The sequence below is a fragment of the Callorhinus ursinus genome, unplaced genomic scaffold (genome assembly GCF_003265705.2).
Source record: "Callorhinus ursinus isolate GAN/ISIS: 27379988/994484 unplaced genomic scaffold, GSC_fseal_2.0 scaffold30, whole genome shotgun sequence".
Lineage (NCBI taxonomy): Eukaryota > Metazoa > Chordata > Mammalia > Carnivora > Otariidae > Callorhinus > Callorhinus ursinus.
This window is the reverse complement of record NW_027397092.1, coordinates 1,215,949-1,235,420: the sequence shown is the minus strand read 5'-3', so window position 1 is coordinate 1,235,420 and position 19,472 is coordinate 1,215,949. Positions and strand designations below refer to the sequence as shown.

Genomic DNA, 19,472 nt, shown 5'->3' with positions numbered 1-19,472 from the left:
TTCTGACGTTTTTAGTTAGCCAAACTTGTGCTAGGGATACATAACATTAAGTACAGCCTAAGGTTCTGAAGCTTGTGGTATAACGTTTATATAATATCTGAAGTGGAATTTGCGTTTCTTAAATATTCTGGGTAATCTCTCTAATAATGCTCAGAAGACCTTTATGCACTATTGTTTGCTCTGCTTTGTGACTGAAAAGCAGAATGATGTTTGGATATCCTCATTTATACTGCTTTCTGATTCAGATAGATTTAAAAAGAAAAAAGACCCAATAGATTCTTTGGATTAAAGTTCTTATTCCTTCCAGTTCAGTAACTTGCGTGAGTATGAAAATCTGTTTACATTCTTGAGCATAAAACTTCGCTGTCACTTTAATTTGTAGTAGAAAAATGGGGGACACCTGGGTGACTCAGTTGGTTAAGTGTCTGACCATTTAGCTCAGCTCAGGTCTTGATCTCAGGGTCTTGAGTTTGAGCCCTACGTTGGGCTCCATGGTGGGTGTGGAGCCTACTTGGGAAAAAAAATCCTGAAAGTTATCTTTGAAACTAGCTGCTATTTCTTACATATATACATATATATATATATATTTTTTGTAAGCCCTATGCTCACCGTGGGGTTCGAACTCATTAACCGTGAGATCATGCATCGCATGCTTTTCTAACTGAGCCAGCTGGGCTCCCCTCTGACATCTTTCTCAGTAGGGCAGGACTGGTGGATGAAAACAAAAACAGTCTGTGCTTCCAGCTTTGACTCTTTCTTCAAACTGGGTCAGTGTGTGTGGCAATAGATTTATCAAAGAGTTTTTAATCCCGTATTATGTTCCTTATCTCATTTTAAATGCGCCAGGTCACAGACTCTTAAAAATTTATGACTTCAGCTTGGTGCTTTAAATGCCTCTTTTAGAAGATTAATTAAGTTGATTAATACTATTCCATCATGAAAGAACCTATGATTAAATGAATTATATTAGACTTAGGTTTTTATAATTTAAAACACATGGAGTATAAATTGCAGACTTATTCTCCTTAGAAATACAATAAAAGATTGGTAAGAGAGAACCGAAGAGGTAGGAGTTAGGTTATATTGAGGAAAATATTGTTTTCCTTAAATTACAGTGTTATGCCATATTAGTAAAATTCTGCGAACTTGTCCCTTATGGAATATTTGCGTCTAACTTTGAGCTCTTACCATCCTTCCTTGTAGAAAGCCAGATTTTACATTTTGTTAAAATGTAATGGCTTTGAAAACTAATGTAACATTGTGTGTCAGCTATGCTGGAATTAAAATAAAAACAAAGAAATAAATGTAGTGGTTTTGAGAATGTAGGAACTTGGACATGCTGGAAATTTTGAATTTTTTTCCAGTTGTTTTTCTCCTGGTCCTGCACATTGGGATTAGGACTTTTCGTATTGGACATTTCTTTGTGTCTTGATATTACAAACCAGTGTGATTGCTGAAAATCGGAACTGTTGGAGCCACAGACAACTTTTTGATTTCATTGACACACTAGTCTAAAGGAATCTCCTCTTTTTTGCAAATGTGAAACCAGTTACTTCATGTACAATTTCAGACATACCTATGGTGATAGTTTATAGAGTAAATAAGAAGGTAGAAACTTAAATCAGAAAAACACAGTCCAAAAAAAAACAAAAAGAGAAAGAAACATGCAGTTCTAAATTTGGTCAACGTATACATGTTTAATATGTAAAAGCAAACATCTGGAAGCTTGTATCAGGAAGTGTTCCAAGACTCCTTGGTTAGCAGATTGCTCTCTCTTTTTTTTTTAAGATTTTAAGTAATCGCTGTACCCCATGTGCAATTCAAGCTCACAAGCCCCAGATCGAGTTGCATGCTCTACCAACTGAGCCAGCCAAGCGCCCCCTTAGTAGCGCATTTCTTATGAGGATGGTGAGGCCCTGGGTCCCCACAGTTATTTGTTATGGTACCTTACAAAAATATTGGTCGTGTCATTCAGATGGGCCAGTCTGTGTGGCCAGAGGGCCTTTCTGGCTGGATTCAGCGAGTAAGTCTGATAGGAATGAAACCTATCACCACCTTACCACCAAGTTCAGTGGCAATAACATCTGCATATTTAATTGATCATTTGAACCCTCAATTTGAAAAAGAGTTAATTCTAATACACCAAATTTTTTTACACTTTTATTCATTTAAATGGCTTTATTTAGTGATTTTGTAAAGCACGTCTTTGTATTTTGGGACTTGGAGTATCCTGCAAACTCTGAGGACCCTTAATTACACATTTGTTCTGCACTCAATAGATTTTAATGTGCCCAGAGCATGAAACGGAGAGAATAAACATGTACTGTGAGTTATGTCGGAGGCCAGTTTGTCATCTCTGTAAGTTGGGCGGTAATCACTCCAATCACCGGGTGACCACCATGAGCAGCGCCTACAAAACATTAAAGGTAGGATTTATGTGTTTGGGGAACTAACTTTTGAGTCTTTTATAACTTTGGTGTTACTTTATGCCTTTAACTTTGTTTGTCTTTATAAAATCATGGCTTGCCCTGTGGTCTTGTTTTACTGAAACGAGTCAACAACGTAAAGGGTCCTTCAGTGATCCAGTATGAGGTGGTTAGTGTGTTTGAGTCGGCAGTCCTTGGTCATACTGATGGGCTAGTTCTGAAGAAAGAGAGGGATGAAGGCCACTCCATGATGATCCCCATGTGAGCCTGGTGCCTGCAGTTGAGTGTGTTTGTGTGGCAATGGCACGCCTGTTGAGTGTGTGTGTGTGGCAATGACAAGCCTGTTGAGTGTGTGTGTGGAAATGACAAGCCTGTTGAGTGTGTGTGGAAATGACACGCCTGTTGAGTGTGTGTGGAAATGACACGCCTGTTGAGTGTGTTGGGGGAATGTCACACCTGTTGAGTGTGTTGGGGAATGTCACACCTTGAGTGTGTGTGGAAATGACATGCCTGTTGAGTGTGTTGGGGGAATGTCACACCTGTTGGAGTGTGTGTGGGAATGCCACACCTCGAAGGATGGTAGCCATGTTAAGACACTTGATTCCTGTTGCTTGCTTGTAGAAATAGTGGAAACTATTTACAATAAGGGTCTGGTGGGACCCTTAACAGCTAAAACTGAGTTACTTCCTGTCTCTGAACCTTATACATGGACCTTTGAAAACTTTCAGATTGATCGATAATCTACAGCATGGTAGGCAATGGTATGATGCTATTTTTTGTTTTATTCTTTTTTCTTTCAAATGATATCTTCATTCGTAAATCCACCTCCCATTTTAATTAGTTTCCTTTCTACCTTTAACAGTATGTACCTGCCTTTGGGGCCTAGATCTAATTCTTATTTACCCACACAGCTTTATCTTTTGCATATGATTTGTCTATCACGTGAGCTCAGTCTGTCTTCTACTTTGAATATACGTGGGGTATGGGTATAATCGTTGTATTGTCCTGGTCTGCTAATTCTGTCATCTGTCATTGCTAGGTCAGTTTTGTAAATTTCACCTTGTTGGGCAGTGGCTTCTGTGCCCTACAGATATTCTTGAGTTTTCTTCTATGTGTGATTAAGTTACCTCAGAATAGTTTGTTGCTTTTGGGTCTTGCTTTAGGCTTAGTTAGGAAGGAGTAGCATTTAATTCTCTTACTAAGACTACTCTTCTCATTTATTCTTCTCAATGACTTTTGGATTTTGAGTTTCGTGGGTTTTTTTGAGAGGTTTTTAATTTGTTGCTTGTTTGTTTAGTTTGGTGCGTCACAGGCACTATTCCCAGCCTGATGTGAGCTCCTGGAATTGTTCCTTGTAATCCTCTTGGGGGTGATCCTTCCCCTGGCCTCTGAAAGCTTCCTCACACATGGGAATTGGTCAGTACTCTGCTGAATAAGCCAGAGGAACCCTTGGTACATTCTCCAGAGAGTTCTGTCATTTTCTCTTCTTGGGGATTTTGCTTTCCGTACTCTGGTCTCCCTGGACTCTCGGTTTCGTCTCTTCAGCTCCTGGGAGACCCTGGATCCACCTGAGTTCTCTGCCCTGGGCCTTGGAGGACGCCGGGCCCAGACAGGACGGTGGGCACAAACATGGGCCCATCTTGTTTCCCCTCTCTCCGTGTCCAGCGTCTCGAGAGCCATTTTATATATTCTGTTAGGTTTTAAGATTTTTTTCAGGTGGGAGAATCGATTGTTACTCATTTGTGCCCCCCAGTGGCATTCCCTTTGTTTGCTAATTAAATTTAACTATTTTTTTAAGATACTATTTATTTGACAGAGAAGAGAAAGTGCAAGTAGGCAGAGTGCTAGACAGAGGCAGAGGGAGAAGCAGATTCCCTGCTGAGCAAGGAGCCCGATGTGGGGCTCGATCCCAGGACCCTGGGATCATGACCTGAGCCGAAGGCAGACACTTTAACTGACTGAACCACCCAGGTGCCCCTGTTATACAGAGTGTTGCAAGAACTGAAGAAAGATGAGCATCAGGGTGATGTAACCTTGTCCACCTTACTGCTGCTGTTTGTTGAAACTGCTGAAGCTGGGGCCAGGCTTCCCGTCTGCCTCTGTCCGATCTGGCTTCTAATACCGGTTGACTGTGTTGCAGTGTCTGGCCTCTCCTTGGAATTTCTACCAAGCTATGTAATTGAGGGTGCCCTTCCAGTTGCAGAAAGTGCTAACGCTTTCTGGTGAACTGGCCTAAATAGTGAATAATGGAGAGGAATGGTCCTGTTGGCTGGCAGTCTCCTGTTCTTCTGTTGGGGTGAGACATGTATTTTTTGTTCTGTTTTTGTTTTTGCTTCCACATGACCTCACTCCTGCTAATCCCTGGATAGAAAGACACCTGCCTACGTGGACACACGTTGCAGATGGCATGGTTCCATTTCTTTTGTAGCTTGCCTTTGTTTATTGACCTCGCTCTTCCCGCCATATTCATTGCAGCATACGTTCTCTTTATTACGTGGTCTGAGTGAGCAAAGGGGAAAATGATAAAGGCAGGAGACTGGCTTCTTGAATTCCTAAAAGTTAGATCTCTGGTCCTCTCCTTTTCTTACCCACCCTTTCACTCGGGGCAGCCGCGTTTGAGAAATGCTCAGATCCGCTTGTCATGGCTCCAGCTTGGGTGGAGTTTTCTGGATGACGTTCTTCTTATTTAGACCGCATACGTTTGTCTCTTACAACTGTGTACCCCATGGTGCTTCAAGGGGTTTTTGGTTTGGTTTTTAATATACTTCAGTCATACATACTACTTTTTCTGGGTTAAACTAGGGATCTCACCAAAACCTACGATACTATGTCTATGGTAAGCAGACTAACTACTTTATACTTACTTTAGTAAGCTCTGGGAGCTTAATGAGCTGTATTTTTATAAATCTATATTATTGTGTATGTGTAATTATTTAATGAATATCTAGTCTTGGCTAGGCTGCGAAGGTCATTTTGGAAGGGTCTCTGTTGCTTTTTGGGTCTTTGTGTGTGTGTGTGTGTGTGTGTGTGAGAGAGAGAGAGAGAGAGAGAGAGAGAGAGAGAATGAATGATAAAATCTGATGGAAGACAATCCTATTTGAATTGCTGTTCTTCCATTTACTTAGAAACCTGGGGAGGAAGACCGGGGAACAATGAAGAGACAACAAAAATGTATTATTTATGTATTCTGGTTTTTTGACTAATCTGAGCATCACTGCCCTGTTCTTTTATTCAGCCTGCTTCTCATCTCTCATAGATCCGTGGGCCTCTGCTCAAGGCCAGTAACTGTTTACCCTGGGTTAATAAGGAGAATCCTCAGGGTTGGTTTTACTGCCTGTTCATCATAGGCTAAAGAATTGTGTGTGAAAATATAATAGGACAGAAGGAAGGAGGGAAGGAAGGAAGAAAAGGAAGGAAGGAAGGAAGATCTGCAAGGCCTTTGTTAAACTTCTGCTCATTTGTGTTACTGATATATTCTAACAGGAAAAGCTTTCAAAGGATATTGATTACCTTATTGGCAAGGAGAGCCAGGTGAAGAGTCAGATTTCTGAACTAAACTTGCTAATGAAAGAAACAGAGGTAAGTGATAAACTGGTTTATGTATTTTTCCATCTAGAGAATTTATTCATTCATAAAATCCGGAAGGTAGTAAATGAGTTGGGAGTACAAAGTTGTATTAGATTTCACCCCTGCTTTTATGGGACTAGGAAAACCAGTATAAAAAACAAGTTCTAATGTGTGATCAGTGCCCGAGAGAGGTGGTGATTAAATGCTACTGAGACACGGGGGGAAAGAATGACTGACCCTTTACTTGGGCAGTTTTGATCTCAGAAGTAGTAACATAAGGTAAATTTTGGAATTTTTGACAGTTATCTGTAGTTTACGAAACTAACAGATTGCTTTTGAAGTATGTACTATATGTTGACTTAAAATGCGCTGTTCCCAAGTACATGCCTGAGACATGTTCACCAAAAGACACACATTGGAATGTTCATGGCTGCAATTAAACAGCCACAAAGTGGGAACTACCCATGTATCCCTCAGCAGTGGAATATAATCAGCCTTGAGCGGGAATATCTGCAACTAGATGCAACAGTGTAGCTAAGTCTTGCAATAATATTGAAAGAAAGATGCCCCAGCAAAGGGGTACAAACTCTGTGATGCCCTTATGAAAAGTACCGACAAAGGTGAAACGGTTAGAACTCGGGACAGGCGTTATGGAAGGGTGGGGAAGTGGAAGGATGGGTGTCTGGCAAGACTGGCCTCTGGGGTCTGGGTAATGTTCCTTTGCTTAACCTGGATGCAGGTTACATGGGTGTATTTGCAAAGATTTCGTCCGTCTCCACACTCATATATATTTTTCTGTGTGTATATTATACTTCAATAAAATGGAGAAAATTGATAGCATTTAAAAAATACGGTAGGGGGGCGCCTGGGTGGCTCAGTTGGTTAAGCGACTGCCTTCGGCTCGGGTCACGATCCCGGAGTTCCGGGATCGAGTCCCGCATCGGGCTCCCTGCTCAGCGGGGAGTTTGCTTCTCCCTCTGACCCTCTCCCTTCTCGTGCTCTCTCTCTCTCTCATTCTCTGTCTCTCGAATAAATAAATAAAATCTTTAAAAAAAATAAAAAATAAAAAATACGGTAGAAGAAGATAGGACTGGGTTGTTTTAAAATTCCAAATATTCTTCATTGATTTGGATGTGTGTTTCTGTTCTCTACTTGAAATAAATTGAAGAGCCATTATTCCTGATCACTTTAAGAACTTATGATGAAATAGAAAAATATCCTGGCTAGTATGAGACTGTTAATTTCTTGAAATTTAGTTTTCCAAAATGGGTTAAAAAAAAATTGAGACATTATGCAAATTAGCACCAGATAACCAGCACTGCTTTTGTTTTGTTTTTTTTAAAGATTTATTTATTTATTTTTTGAGAGAGTGAGAATGAGAGAGAGAGAGAGAGAGAGCACATGAGAGGGGGGAGGGTCAGAGGGAGAAGCAGGCTCCCCGCTGAGCAGGGAGCCCGATGCGGGACTCGATCCCGGGACTCCAGGATCATGACCTGAGCCGAAGGCAGTCGCTTAACCAACTGAGCCACCCAGGCGCCCCACTGCTTTTGTTTTTAATACTCTTTTTTTCTGATACTCACTGATTGCATTCACCACCCTAAGTAAATTGTTCTTCCATGTACTTGAAAAGCGGGATTTTGTTTTTCTCATGTTTGTCTTGATGACCCACTCTCTCAGTGCCGGATCATCCCCCAACCCTCTTGGCAGGTGATCACCTACATAGAGGAGTTTGCTGCAGGGATCGTATCTTGGGTCATTTTAGGTTTGTTTCACTCCTGGTCCTCAGTCATGCTGCCCTGACTTCTGAAATAAGGGAGCCCCAGCACCGTTGCTGAGTTGTTGATTCATATCAAGTGTTCATGCAGACGCTGAGTCCTTGGGATCCTGGAAAAATTACTTAGCTTCTCTGTGTCCCTTTGACCAAAGCTGCATTTGTGAGCTTATTAGCAAGAATGTCCTACACTGGAGAATTTGTCTGTATTCTTGACTTTTACTCAGTGAGGACTGTGACACTTTTTTTTTTTTTCTATAATTACACTTAGCTGGGGGGAAAAAATCCCTCTTTTTTACCTATGTGGAATGATCTTTTGAATTTAAGGTGATTTTTATCACTGAAATACTACCAAAATGTCACCACCCTCTGTCCCCCTTTCTTCCTTCCCTCCTGCCCACCCTTTACAAAAATTTTTGCCTGTTGGGTTTAGGAAACAGAGAAAGGAATCTGGAAAAAATTTCCTTTCATCAGAAATGTTGGCCAGAAGCCATTGGGAAGTGCACAATGCACTTCTTCCATATGTTGTCAGCTTTTAAGAATGTGTTTGAAGACATTTTTTTTTTCTGTTGGCTATTGCTTATGGGTCTGTAATCATGATTGCGTATGTGTGCTCTGCTGGTCTTATTTTCAAAATCAAGTTGGTCCCTGATTTTATGGACATTCAGAATGTTTTGTAAGCACTACAGACAGGATCATTTTATGACCAAGTAGAGGAAGAGCTGTGTGTGCAGTGAGTATAATAATTCTCTCTGTGTACAGAGTGTGTGCCATTGTCGTGGGCATTTTATGTACATAATATTTTTCAATCTTCAAAAAAACCCAAATCAACACCTGGGTGGCTCAGTCAGTTGAGCGTCTGCCCTCAGCTTAGGTCATGGAGCTCCTTGCTCGGCGGGGAGCCTGCTTATCCCTCTGCCACTCCCCCTGGTTGTGCTCTGTCTCTCTTTTTTCTCTCTTTTTCTCTCTCTCTCTCTCTCTCTCTCTCTCTCTCTCTCTCTGGTGAATAAATAACAACAAAAAAAAACCTGTTAAAAAAACAAAACAAAACCCAAATGGTTTCTCTTATCCCCAGCTTTCAGAAGAGAAAAACTCAGACATACAGAAGTTAAATAATTTGCCTAAAGTCACACAGGATTTAATTCTAATTAAGTTATATTAATTTGAAAAGAAGAGTTACAGTTTTGGATCTTAGTAAAGGATGTCATCTTCCTGAGTTTCATGCTGTGATTTAAGTTTTCTTAAAAAAAATTGGAAGAGGTTAGAAAGGGTCAAAAGTTGCCCAAATTAGAAACTCCAGAATTATATTGTACAGTGTCTTCGGTTAAATCAGTTAATTTCTGCCTCCGATGCCTTTGCATCCACGTTGAAGGTTGTTTCCTTATGGGATTATTTACTGCTGAACTTTGGAGATGAGAGTTTAAGGAGAATACAGTATCATACGATCACAAAGTATGTCTAACTAAGAGTCGGCGATCATTCCTCACTAAGTGTACTCGATGCCAAATTATTGTTCTGAAAATGTCAGAGTCGGACAAAACTAAATTTTGGTTATTTTGAGAAAAGACATTTGGATTTAGCAGGTGAGGTAACGCTTTCGCTCGTTTTATAATAGTGTAACGGAGAGAGAGCAAAAGAAGAAGCAATCACACATTTTGAGAAGCTCTTTGAAATCCTAGAAGAGAGGAAATCATCTGTTTTGAAAGCAATTGATGCTTCTAAGAAACTAAGACTAGACAAATTTCAGACCCAAGTGGAGGAATATCAGGGGCTTCTAGAGAACAATGGGCTGGTGGGATATGCCCAAGAAGTGCTTAAGGAGACGGATCAGTCCTGTTTCGTACAGACAGCGAAACAGCTCCACCTCAGGTACGTTGCTTTGAATTTAGAATCTCCTTGGCAGCGACCTTAAATGCCGCTCTGTGTTTCAGCTTGAGCTCTTGGGGTCCTAATGCTGTGCCCTGCAGAGACACCCTTGCTGCACTCCTAACCGGAACCTTGAGCGACGTTTTTTGTTTGTTTGTTTGTTTGTTTTTTTAATCACATTGCAGATGTTTAGTCTGATGGGCCTTTTATGGAGTTGTTTTTATATAAACTCTATCTGTCCACAGAATACAGAAAGCTACGGAATCTCTGAAGAGCTTTAGACCCGCGGCTCAGACTTCTTTTGAAGACTATGTTGTTAATACATCTAAACAAACAGAACTTCTTGGAGAATTGTCCTTTTTCTCTAGTGGTAAGTTTCAGTGACGGGCAAAAGCTTCTTAACTCTTGTAGTTGGAATTCGCATTACATGGGAAAAACGCCCCCTTCGGTTTGATAGTATGAAAAGGCAAGTTTTTCTGCACAAAGAGTATATATTCTGTTGGTTTGTGTGGTTTTTAAACACTGTATGGGTGGCTCAGTCCGTTCATCGTCTGCCTTCGGCTCAGGTAAAGTTCCCAGGGTCCTGGGATGAAGTCCTACATCGGGCTCCTCGCTCGGCGGGGAGTCTGCTTCTCCCTCTCCCTCTGCTCCTCCCTACTCTGATGTGTGCACGCACACTCACTCTCTCTAATAAATCAATAAAATCTTTAAAAAAAAATACATTCAATAAATGGCATCACATTGCTTATGTATCCTTTCTGTGAATTGTTTTTCAAGAAAATGCAGTTTAAGATATTTGTGACTCACAAAGTTCTGGTTGAAAGCTCTATTGTAGCTGTTTATAGTATTTCATTATATAAACCATTTCCCTACCGAGAGATGATTTGTTTCTGTTTTTTTGTCCATTGCTGTGTTGAACACCTTCGTCAGTGTTCACTTGTGCACATGTATGTGGTTTTTCTCTAGGGCAGAAAACTAGAAATGATGTCTCCAGGCTAAAACTGACTCCAAGAGGTTTTAAGTGTTTGCCTGGCTGTATTAATTAGTTTGTGAGGGCTGCTGAAACAAAATACCACAGACTGCCTGCCTTGAACAACAGAAATGTAATTTTCTTCCAGTTCTGGAGGCTCAAAGTCTGAGATCAAGGTGTTGGCAGAGTTGGTTTCTTCTGAGGCTGTTCTCCTTGGCTTGCAGATGGCGGCCTTCTGGTGTCTTCACATGGCCTTCCATCTACACGTCTGTCTAAATTTCTACTTACAAGGACACCAGTCATGTTAGTCATGGTGGATTAGTTCCCATCTTAATGACTTCATTTTAACTTTACCTCTATAAAGACTCTTTCTCCAAATAAAGTCACAATCTGAGTTACCGTGGGTTAGAACTTGAGCATGCAAATTTTGGGGCCATAACACGTGCTTATGATTGTGTTTTGCTGTTCCCCAGTGGGGAGGTCTTCCTTTCCTTTTTCCCTTCTTGCCTGGTTCGTATTCCACCCCCACCCCACCCCCTGCCGCCCGGGTTTCTCTTCTAGTGCTGGTGAACAGTTAGAATCGTTAGAATGGAATACTTGCAGATTGATGACTGTGTAGGTATGTATGTGTGGATTTGTAGTCATCTGGAGGAAATTTGTCCTGTTAAAGTTAGAAATTCTAGGGGTGCCTGGGTGGGTGGCTTAGTACAGCATCCGACTTGATCCTTAGGTCTTGACCTCAAGAGTTGTGAGTTGAAGCCTCACACTGGGCATGGAACCTACCTAAAAAAAAGAAAAAAAACTGAAGTTAAAAACTCGGAAGGATTATTACCATGACCTGCTTTCTTTCACATCTATACCTGAATCTCCTTTCAGGTATGTGCTTATCTTTTTTTCTTTTTTTAAAGATTGATTGATTGATTTTTTTAGAGCGTTTATTTATTTTTAGAGAGAGTGCACGCGAGTGAGGGGGGAAGGGGGAGAGGGGGAGAGAGTCCTCAAGCTGCGTGTAGAGCGCGATGTGGGGCTCAGTCCCGGGACCCTGAGATTGTGACCTGAGCCTAAATCAAGAGTCGGACACTTAACTGACTGAGCCACCCAGGCACCTGAATATGTGCTTATTTTATATTTATAACGATCTTTTTCCAAATACATATTTGTTACTCTTTCAAATGCTAATTCTACTTCAGGTACTATAGTCTCCCTTTTTCCAAAACATATACTTGAATTGTTTTTTGTATACATGCTAGTTTACTTAGGAGAACAAGGTCCTCTCGTCCCTGGGGGTCCCAAAACAGTCCTTGGAAAGATGATGTTGAAGGTTGATAATCTTGGGTTGGACCAGTGTCTAACAAAGAACCAAGTGTAGAGGATGGGTGACCATGGAAAGTCATTACCCAGCTTCTGACTGTGATGGATGGTCTCATTGTGTCCTGCATGCACATTTTTTTAGTAAGCTATGTTTCAAAAGAAAAGGGGTATGGACTGGGGTATGTACTACTCATGTAATTTTGCCCCCCAAAATGTATTTTGAATGACTTTCCAGATCTCATATGGCTGTGTAACATTCAGTTGCATAAACGGACCATACACAGACATGCTTCTACATTGCTTATATGTATCTGGGGGAGGCCAAGAGGGAGACTTTCATTTTCATTTTCTGATTTAATGTAAATCTGTGTTACGTGCGTGTGTGACTTTTATAGCTTATCCTAAGCACTTAAGCTTATTGGAATTTCTTCTATGGAAGGGATTCTGCATATGCACAAAGGTTTAGCTGTGATACTTTTGTATCCTAGTTTTTATGAAAAACTGGAAACCCGTTTCTGAAAATTGTTAAATGTAGATACAGCCATGGAGTGAAATGCCAGTGGGAGAAAAATACTGGCAGGATCTGTACAGAATTATTGTGGTGATTATTTTTGAGTTGCTTAAAGTGTGTTTTATGTAGTTTCTGATTTTCTTATTATGTGTCATATTTATGCCAAGAAAAATTCATTTAAATTGCTTTGCAACTCTTTGGAAGAAAACCTGAAAGAAAAATGTATGTTTCATTGAACTTTGTTAGACTTGCCCAACTTAGATTTAAAAGTATTTACTAAAATAATTCTAGGAGGACACAGATTAAAAATTTCAAGTCCAGTGTTGTTGTTTTAGTAGGTGGAAATTGAAAGGCATAGGTTAAAAACTGATTTATGGTGTTTCAGAATGAATATGACATGTAAAGCTAAATTGGATTCTTTTTTTTACTTATTTGTCATTTTCCTTCTTCCTTTCGGTTATAAACCTAAATATACGTTTAAAAATCTTTATTGCTTATTCTTTTTCTTTTCTTTTTTTTAAAGATTTTATTTATTTCTTTTTTTTAAAGATTTTATTTATTTATCTGAGAGAGAGAGAATGAGAGAGAGAGAGCATGAGAAGGGGAAGGGTCAGAGGGAGAAGCAGACTCCCCGCTGAGCAGGGAGCCCGATGTGGGACTCGATCCTGGGACTCCAGGATCATGACCTGAGCTGAAGGCAGTCGCTTAACCAACTGAGCCACCCAGGCGCCCTCTTTTTTTTTTTTTAAAGACTTTTTATTTATGGGGCGCCTGAGTGGCTCAGTCGTTAAGTGTCTGCCTTTGGCTCAGGTCATGATCCCAGGGTCCTGGGATCGAGCCCCACATCCCTGCTCCGTGGGAAGCCTGCTTCTCCCTCTCCCACTCCCCCTGCCTGTGTTCCGTCTCTTGCTGTGTCTCTGTCAAAAAAGATTTTTTATTTATTTATTTGACAGAGACCACAGCAGGGGGGGAGGGGCAGGGGGAGAGGGAGAAGCAGACTCCCCACTGAGCAGGGAGCCCAGTGTGGGACTCGATGCAGGACTCGATCCCAGGACCCTGAGATCATGACCTGAGCCAAAGGCAGACGCTTAACTGACTGAGCCACCCAGGCGCCCCATGCTTATTCTTCTTCATGTTCAATTTTGTGGTAGGAGCACTTACCTCAAGATCTGTTCTCTTAAATTCTAAGCATGGAACACAGCGGCTTTGACTCTTGAGTATGATGTTGTACTGAGGTCTCCAGAACTTCCTCATCTTATTTGACTGATACTTCATGCCTCTTGATTACTTGATTAATAACTGCCCATTGCTCCCTCCCCCAGCCCCGGCAGCCAGCATTCCAGTCTTTTCATTTTGTGAACTCGGCTCTTGGAGATTCCTCATAGAAGTGGGATCACGCCGTCAGCGTACGTCTCTGGTATCTGGCGTATTTCAGCTTGTGTGTCACAAGGCCCGTCCGTGTTGTATGTTGCCGGAATTCCTCTTTTCCTTATACACAGCATTACAGACTTAGAAAAGTCTTGGACCGGACAGAAATGATTAAAGTCTCGTCGGTACATCATTTTTATTGAGGGACATACAGGTTCTGAAAGACCGATATTTTAACATCTTTTGTTTCTTGATGCTTTCAGGCATAGACGTGCCAGAGATCAATGAGGAACAGAGCAAAGTGTATAACAATGCTCTGATCAACTGGTACCATCCCGAGAAGGATAAAGTGGATAGCTATGTTCTTGAATATCGGAAGATTAACAGAGATGAAGAAATGTTGTCTTGGAGCGAGATCGAAGTGTGTGGCACGAGCAAAGTCATCTCAGACCTGGAAAGCAATTGTAACTATGCTTTCAGAGTCAGAGCCTACAAGGGTTCGATCTGCAGCCCTTGCAGCAGGGAGCTGATCCTCCATACCCCTCCAGCTCCAGGTATTGTGAATATTGGGACTCAGAAAGCCTTAGAGTTGGAAGAGACCTTGAGAAAAAATAACCTAGCCAGCATCTCTGTCTAGATCCACGTTGAAACCAGCTCTCACTTGTTAAAAAAAAAAAAAAAAAAAATTCTAGAAAATAGGTTCCATCCCTAGCTAGGATTTAGAAGTAGACCAAGTACGTGAATTTCATCAGGTAGGCTGGGAGCAGGATTAGAGTTTGGCCTGACAGCAGATACAGAAAAACAAGACATTTGAGTGAGCAGGGCTATTAATTTGAGATTAAAATGGCGTAGATGCTACCTTACAAGTTTTATAAACAGTAGAATTCTGTGTTTTTGATAAGTTTATAGAAATCTCTATAACAGGGGCGCCTGGGTGGCTCAGTCATTGGGCGTCTGCCTTCGGCTCAGGTCACGATCCCAGGCTCCTGGGATCAAGCCCCACGTTGGGCTCCCTGCTCAGCGGGGAGTCTGCTTCTCCCTCCTCTCCTCCTGCTCTCCCGTTCGCTCTCTCTATCTCTATCTCAAATAAATAAAATCTAAAAAAAAAAAAAAAAAGCTCTACAACATAGTTATAGGTAGATTTAAAAAAAAAAATTATTGTTATAATATGAAATGTTGTGATTAACCTCCTTCTGACTTGTCCGGATTTTCTCTCTTAACTCAGTGATTCCCGGCAGGCGGGGTTGGAGGGCATATATTAGAACCACATGGTAGCTCCCCCCTCCCCCAAAAGCTCCCCTTGCCCAGCCCCCTCCCCCACCTTCCGAGGCAGAAACCACTGCTGCCCCTTACAGAGCACCTGTAGATTTTTATAGAATGAGAATCACCAGGTTAGATGCTCCCTGCAGCTCTCCATGGACAACACGGTTTCAGAACCAAAGTTCTGCTCCTTGTGCTTAGCAGGAAAACCTTCTGGCCTGTTGGTCACTGCCTTTGAGGTTCCTGTAGTTGGTTTTCAGACCCCACCGTCCCCACCAGATTTCACTGGCTCATGTGCCCGGATTTCATACACTCGGCTTTCCTTCCTCTTTTGTCTGAAGTGTACTCGCCACTACTTTCAGGGCCATTGTGGCCAATTTAAAAAAAATTAGAATACAAATACAAATCAGGGTTGCCTAGCATTGTTATTGAATTTGAATAAAGTCCAACAGAGTGGGGGGATGGATTTGCAAGTATTAAGTCATATTTTACCATTTATGTAGTTTCCCCTTTCTTTTCTCGTCTCTCTGACTGAAAGTGGAATTAAAAAGAAACCTGGAAGTAGCTGCAGTTTTCAGTGATGTGGTGGACGGGGAAGGAAGCAAGGACATGTTCCAAGTTTTTTTTTTTTAAGATTTTATTGAAAGATTTTACATTTAAGTAATCTCAACACCCAATGTGGGGCTTGAACTCACAACCTCGAAATCAAGAGTCACACGCCCCGCTGACTGAGCCAGCCAGGCGCCCCCAAAATTGACTTGCTTTTTTCTGAGAGAAGCTGTGTGAATGGCGTGACCAATCATATATTTTGCAAACCAGGAGACTTTTGAGATCCACCGGAAGCAGGAATGATCACGGCAGGACAGTAGACATTACCAGGAAGAGTGGTTAGCCTATAAATGGAGAATGGCTTTAGCTTGCTACTAGACATTTTTTTTTTATTGTGGTATACGATGTAGTTAAAAATGATCATTTTAAACATTTTTAAGGGTACAGGTCAGTGACATCAAGTACATCCACACTGTTGTGCGGCCACCACCACTCATATCTCTGGAACATCTTCGTTTTTTCCACATGAAATTCTGTACCCATTAAACATGAACTCCCCATTCCGTCTTCCCACAGAGCCTGGGAACCTCTTTTCTACTTTCTGCCTCTGTGAATTGCCTGTACCTCATAGAAGGGGATTGATCTAATCCTTCTGTGCCTGGTGTATTTGGGGCTTCATCCTTGTAGCATGTACCAGAATTGCCTTGCTTTTTTTAGGCTGAATACTATTCCATTGTATGGATAGACCACATTTTCTTTATTCATTCATGTGTTGATGGACATTTGAATCGTTTCCACTTTGGGGCTAACAGCCAATGCTCATGTATTTGAGATGATAGAGGCTTAGGAGAGTGGCATTATGTCCATCTTGTACTTGAGGAAATTAAAGCTTAGGTTAAATTTTCATTTAAATCCTTGAGCAGAGATTAAAACTCATCTCTCTAAAGCCAAAACCTTTGCCTTTTTTTTTAAACATCATGCACTGTGTCTCATATCTGCCATACTGATTGAGAAGGAAGAGCCCCTACTAAAATTGCTAATATTTTACACATTTATAAAATGTGGAATACATGTTTAGGAAAATGTACAGATAATTATGAAAATGTACAGTCCCTTATTTTAAGGAGAAAAGGCACAGATCCAGTAGTGTAAAAACATTTAGAAGAGATCTGCTCTATCTGTTGCAAGGAACCCCATTCATAAGTTTTCTCATACACTTAAAATGCTTTCCTTCTGCCTTTTGACTTTTCTGAAGATGTTCAGGGTAGAGAATTTCCTGTAAGTGATTTCTCCATCGGGGAGTTGGTTTGTCCCAGTCTGTCAAGGGTAGTGTGAACCGTTCCTCTTCACGGCTCATTTCCGTCATTTCTGGTTCAAAACCTGATCGGATTTAACTGCCAATTACAGAAACGCTAACACGTAGTCATCAGACTAATTTCAAGCTCTCTTTACAGTTTTCAGTTTCCTCTTTGATGAAAAATGTGGCTATAATAATGAACACCTCTTGCTGAACTTGAAGAGAGACCGCGTAGAGAGCAGAGCTGGGTTTAATCTCCTGCTCGCCGCGGAACGCATCCAAGTGGGTTATTACACAAGCCTGGACTACATCATTGGAGATGTTGGAATTACCAAGGGGAAGCACTTCTGGGCCTTCCGTGTGGAGCCGTATTCATACCTGGTCAAAGCAGGAGTTGCTTCCAGTGATAAACTACAGGAATGGCTCCGTTCTCCCCGCGATGCCGTTAGCCCAAGGTAGGTTCTTCTACTGATCTAGAACTCGAGAGTTCTTTTACAAGTAAACATCCTTGTTGAGCAAGGCAAGCCCGGAAATCCCCTTGGGTCTACTTACCACAGATGGAGTGCGTTCCCTAGACTCTGGGGCTTTGGCTAAGGAAAGGGGTCCGGTTGTCTTGTATTCCCATGGTGACCACCCAGGCACCCCAAGAATTTCAGTTTCTTAGGAGATCGATTATTGAGGGACGCCTGGGTGGCTCAGTGGGTTAGGCATCTGCCTTCGGCTCAGGTCATGATCCCAGGGTCCTGGGATCGAGCCCTGCATCGGGCTCCCTGCTCAGCGGGGAGCCTGCTTCTCCCTCTCCCACTCCCTCTGCTTGCGTTCCCTCTCTCGCTGTGTGTCTCTCTCTGACAAATAAATAAAATCTTTAAAAAAAAAGATCGATTATTGAACTGAGATTGTATGGTTTCGTTGTTTTAGATGGCATAAGGTCTACTAGTCCACACAAATCATTTTTGACCCCATCATTGTGTGAACAGAATCCCAAATGAATAATCTGAGTTAATAGGAAAAGCTTTTTGCACAAGGGTGAGAAATTGACAAAACAATGAAAATTTGCAATTGGGACATGGTCAGTTAAACACAGTACCATAGACCTAGAATATTGATAGTATTGGTATTAATGTTTAAAAAGCTTGTAACAGAAAAAATATTAGAAGTGAGAAAACCCGATTAAAAGCGTCCATGTAATCACAAATATATAAAAAGTGAATTATGCATAGGAAGAAAATGGAAGGACCTTTGTATCAAAAATGTATATAAGCTGCTACTGTTTTATATTTGTGAGGAAAAAAAACTGTGCTTGCATACCTCATAGATCCATGTAGAAATCCCAGTCCAGAAAGAGGGTTCTTAGGACCGTGAAACATGACTTTTTCTCCTGCATTGTTTTGCAGTGCCCGTGTATTTTACTTTAGTTTGGTAATTCCTTGCATTAGAGCACATGTCTTGGTTTTATATATATATATTTTTTACATATGATTATGTGCTGTGAATATTTAATCTACGACAGTTCCCTTCAGTTTTCTTCCCCTACTTTATTATTATTTAAGATCTCTACACCCAATGTGGGGCTTGAACTCAGGAGCCTGAGACCAAGAGTCTGAGCCAGTTAGGCACCTCTTCCCCACTTCAGTTTTGATAGGCCAAAGTCCTGATTTTACAGGTTTTTATTTATTTTTCTCATCTGCATGTATATATAGATGTTTTATGATATTTCATGACACAGAATATGGGGTTGAGTCTCTGGTACCATTCTAAATGGCAGTGTGTAGTCGTCATGTTTTTAACTGATTTGTTTTAATAGAAAGTTTTTGATGTATGGTTTAATTTTAAAGTGATGTATAGCATCTTGTGACAATGTTTTGAGGCCAGCCGAAGGCCTGTGGCTGGCGACCCAGCTGAGACTCTCGTGTGTTGCGTTCTAGATACGAGCAAGACAGCGGCCATGACAGTGGAAGCGAAGATGCGTGCTTTGATTCCTCACAGCCGTTCACATTGGTCACCATAGGCATGAAGAAGTTTTTCATCCCCAAGTCCGCCACTTCCGCCAACGAACCTGAGAACAGAGTTCTCCCCATGCCCATGAGCATAGGGGTTTTCCTTGACTATGATAAAGGCAGAGTGGCTTTCTATGACATGGATCACATGAAATGCCTTTACGAGCGCCAGGTGGACTGCTCGCACACCATGTACCCAGCATTTGCATTAATGGGCAGTGGAGGAATTCAACTCGAGGAACACATCACGGCAAAGTACCTAGAATACCAAGAGCACATGTAGTTGAAGCATCTGTGACTTAAGGTGGAAAAGGGAAACAGAATAATGCCTTGGTGTTAACCTTCGTAACTAATTACATATCATCAAAGTAGTCTGTGGCCACACTTGTTTTTGTGTGTGTTTCTTCTTAAAATCGGAAAACCCAAACAGTCCTGCCTCATCCGTGTCGTGCCTCGTCCGTGTCCTGCCTCGTCCGTGTCGTCGTCCCGACTTGCACAAGCCAGGGGAGTAGAGACACTCTTCTCCTGGTTAACTCTGAAATGCTTAACTCTGTAACTGGATTGTTTTCTTTTTTTTTA

The 19,472-nt window shown here is 41.5% G+C and overlaps 1 protein-coding gene across 1 annotated transcript in view; it reads left to right on the top strand.

The window, feature by feature from the left end:
* Positions 1-19,264, top strand: part of TRIM36 (tripartite motif containing 36) — a 31,192-nt gene extending 11,928 nt beyond the window's left edge. The window contains exons 4-10 of the mRNA XM_025860910.2: positions 2,280-2,426; positions 5,910-6,005; positions 9,380-9,633; positions 9,876-10,000; positions 14,054-14,344; positions 17,054-17,351; positions 18,822-19,264. Coding sequence (XP_025716695.1) covers positions 2,280-2,426; positions 5,910-6,005; positions 9,380-9,633; positions 9,876-10,000; positions 14,054-14,344; positions 17,054-17,351; positions 18,822-19,176 — 1,566 coding nt within the window. The 3' untranslated portion in view covers positions 19,177-19,264. The remainder of the gene's footprint in view (positions 1-2,279; positions 2,427-5,909; positions 6,006-9,379; positions 9,634-9,875; positions 10,001-14,053; positions 14,345-17,053; positions 17,352-18,821) is intronic.
* The last annotated feature ends 208 nt before the right edge of the window (positions 19,265-19,472 follow it).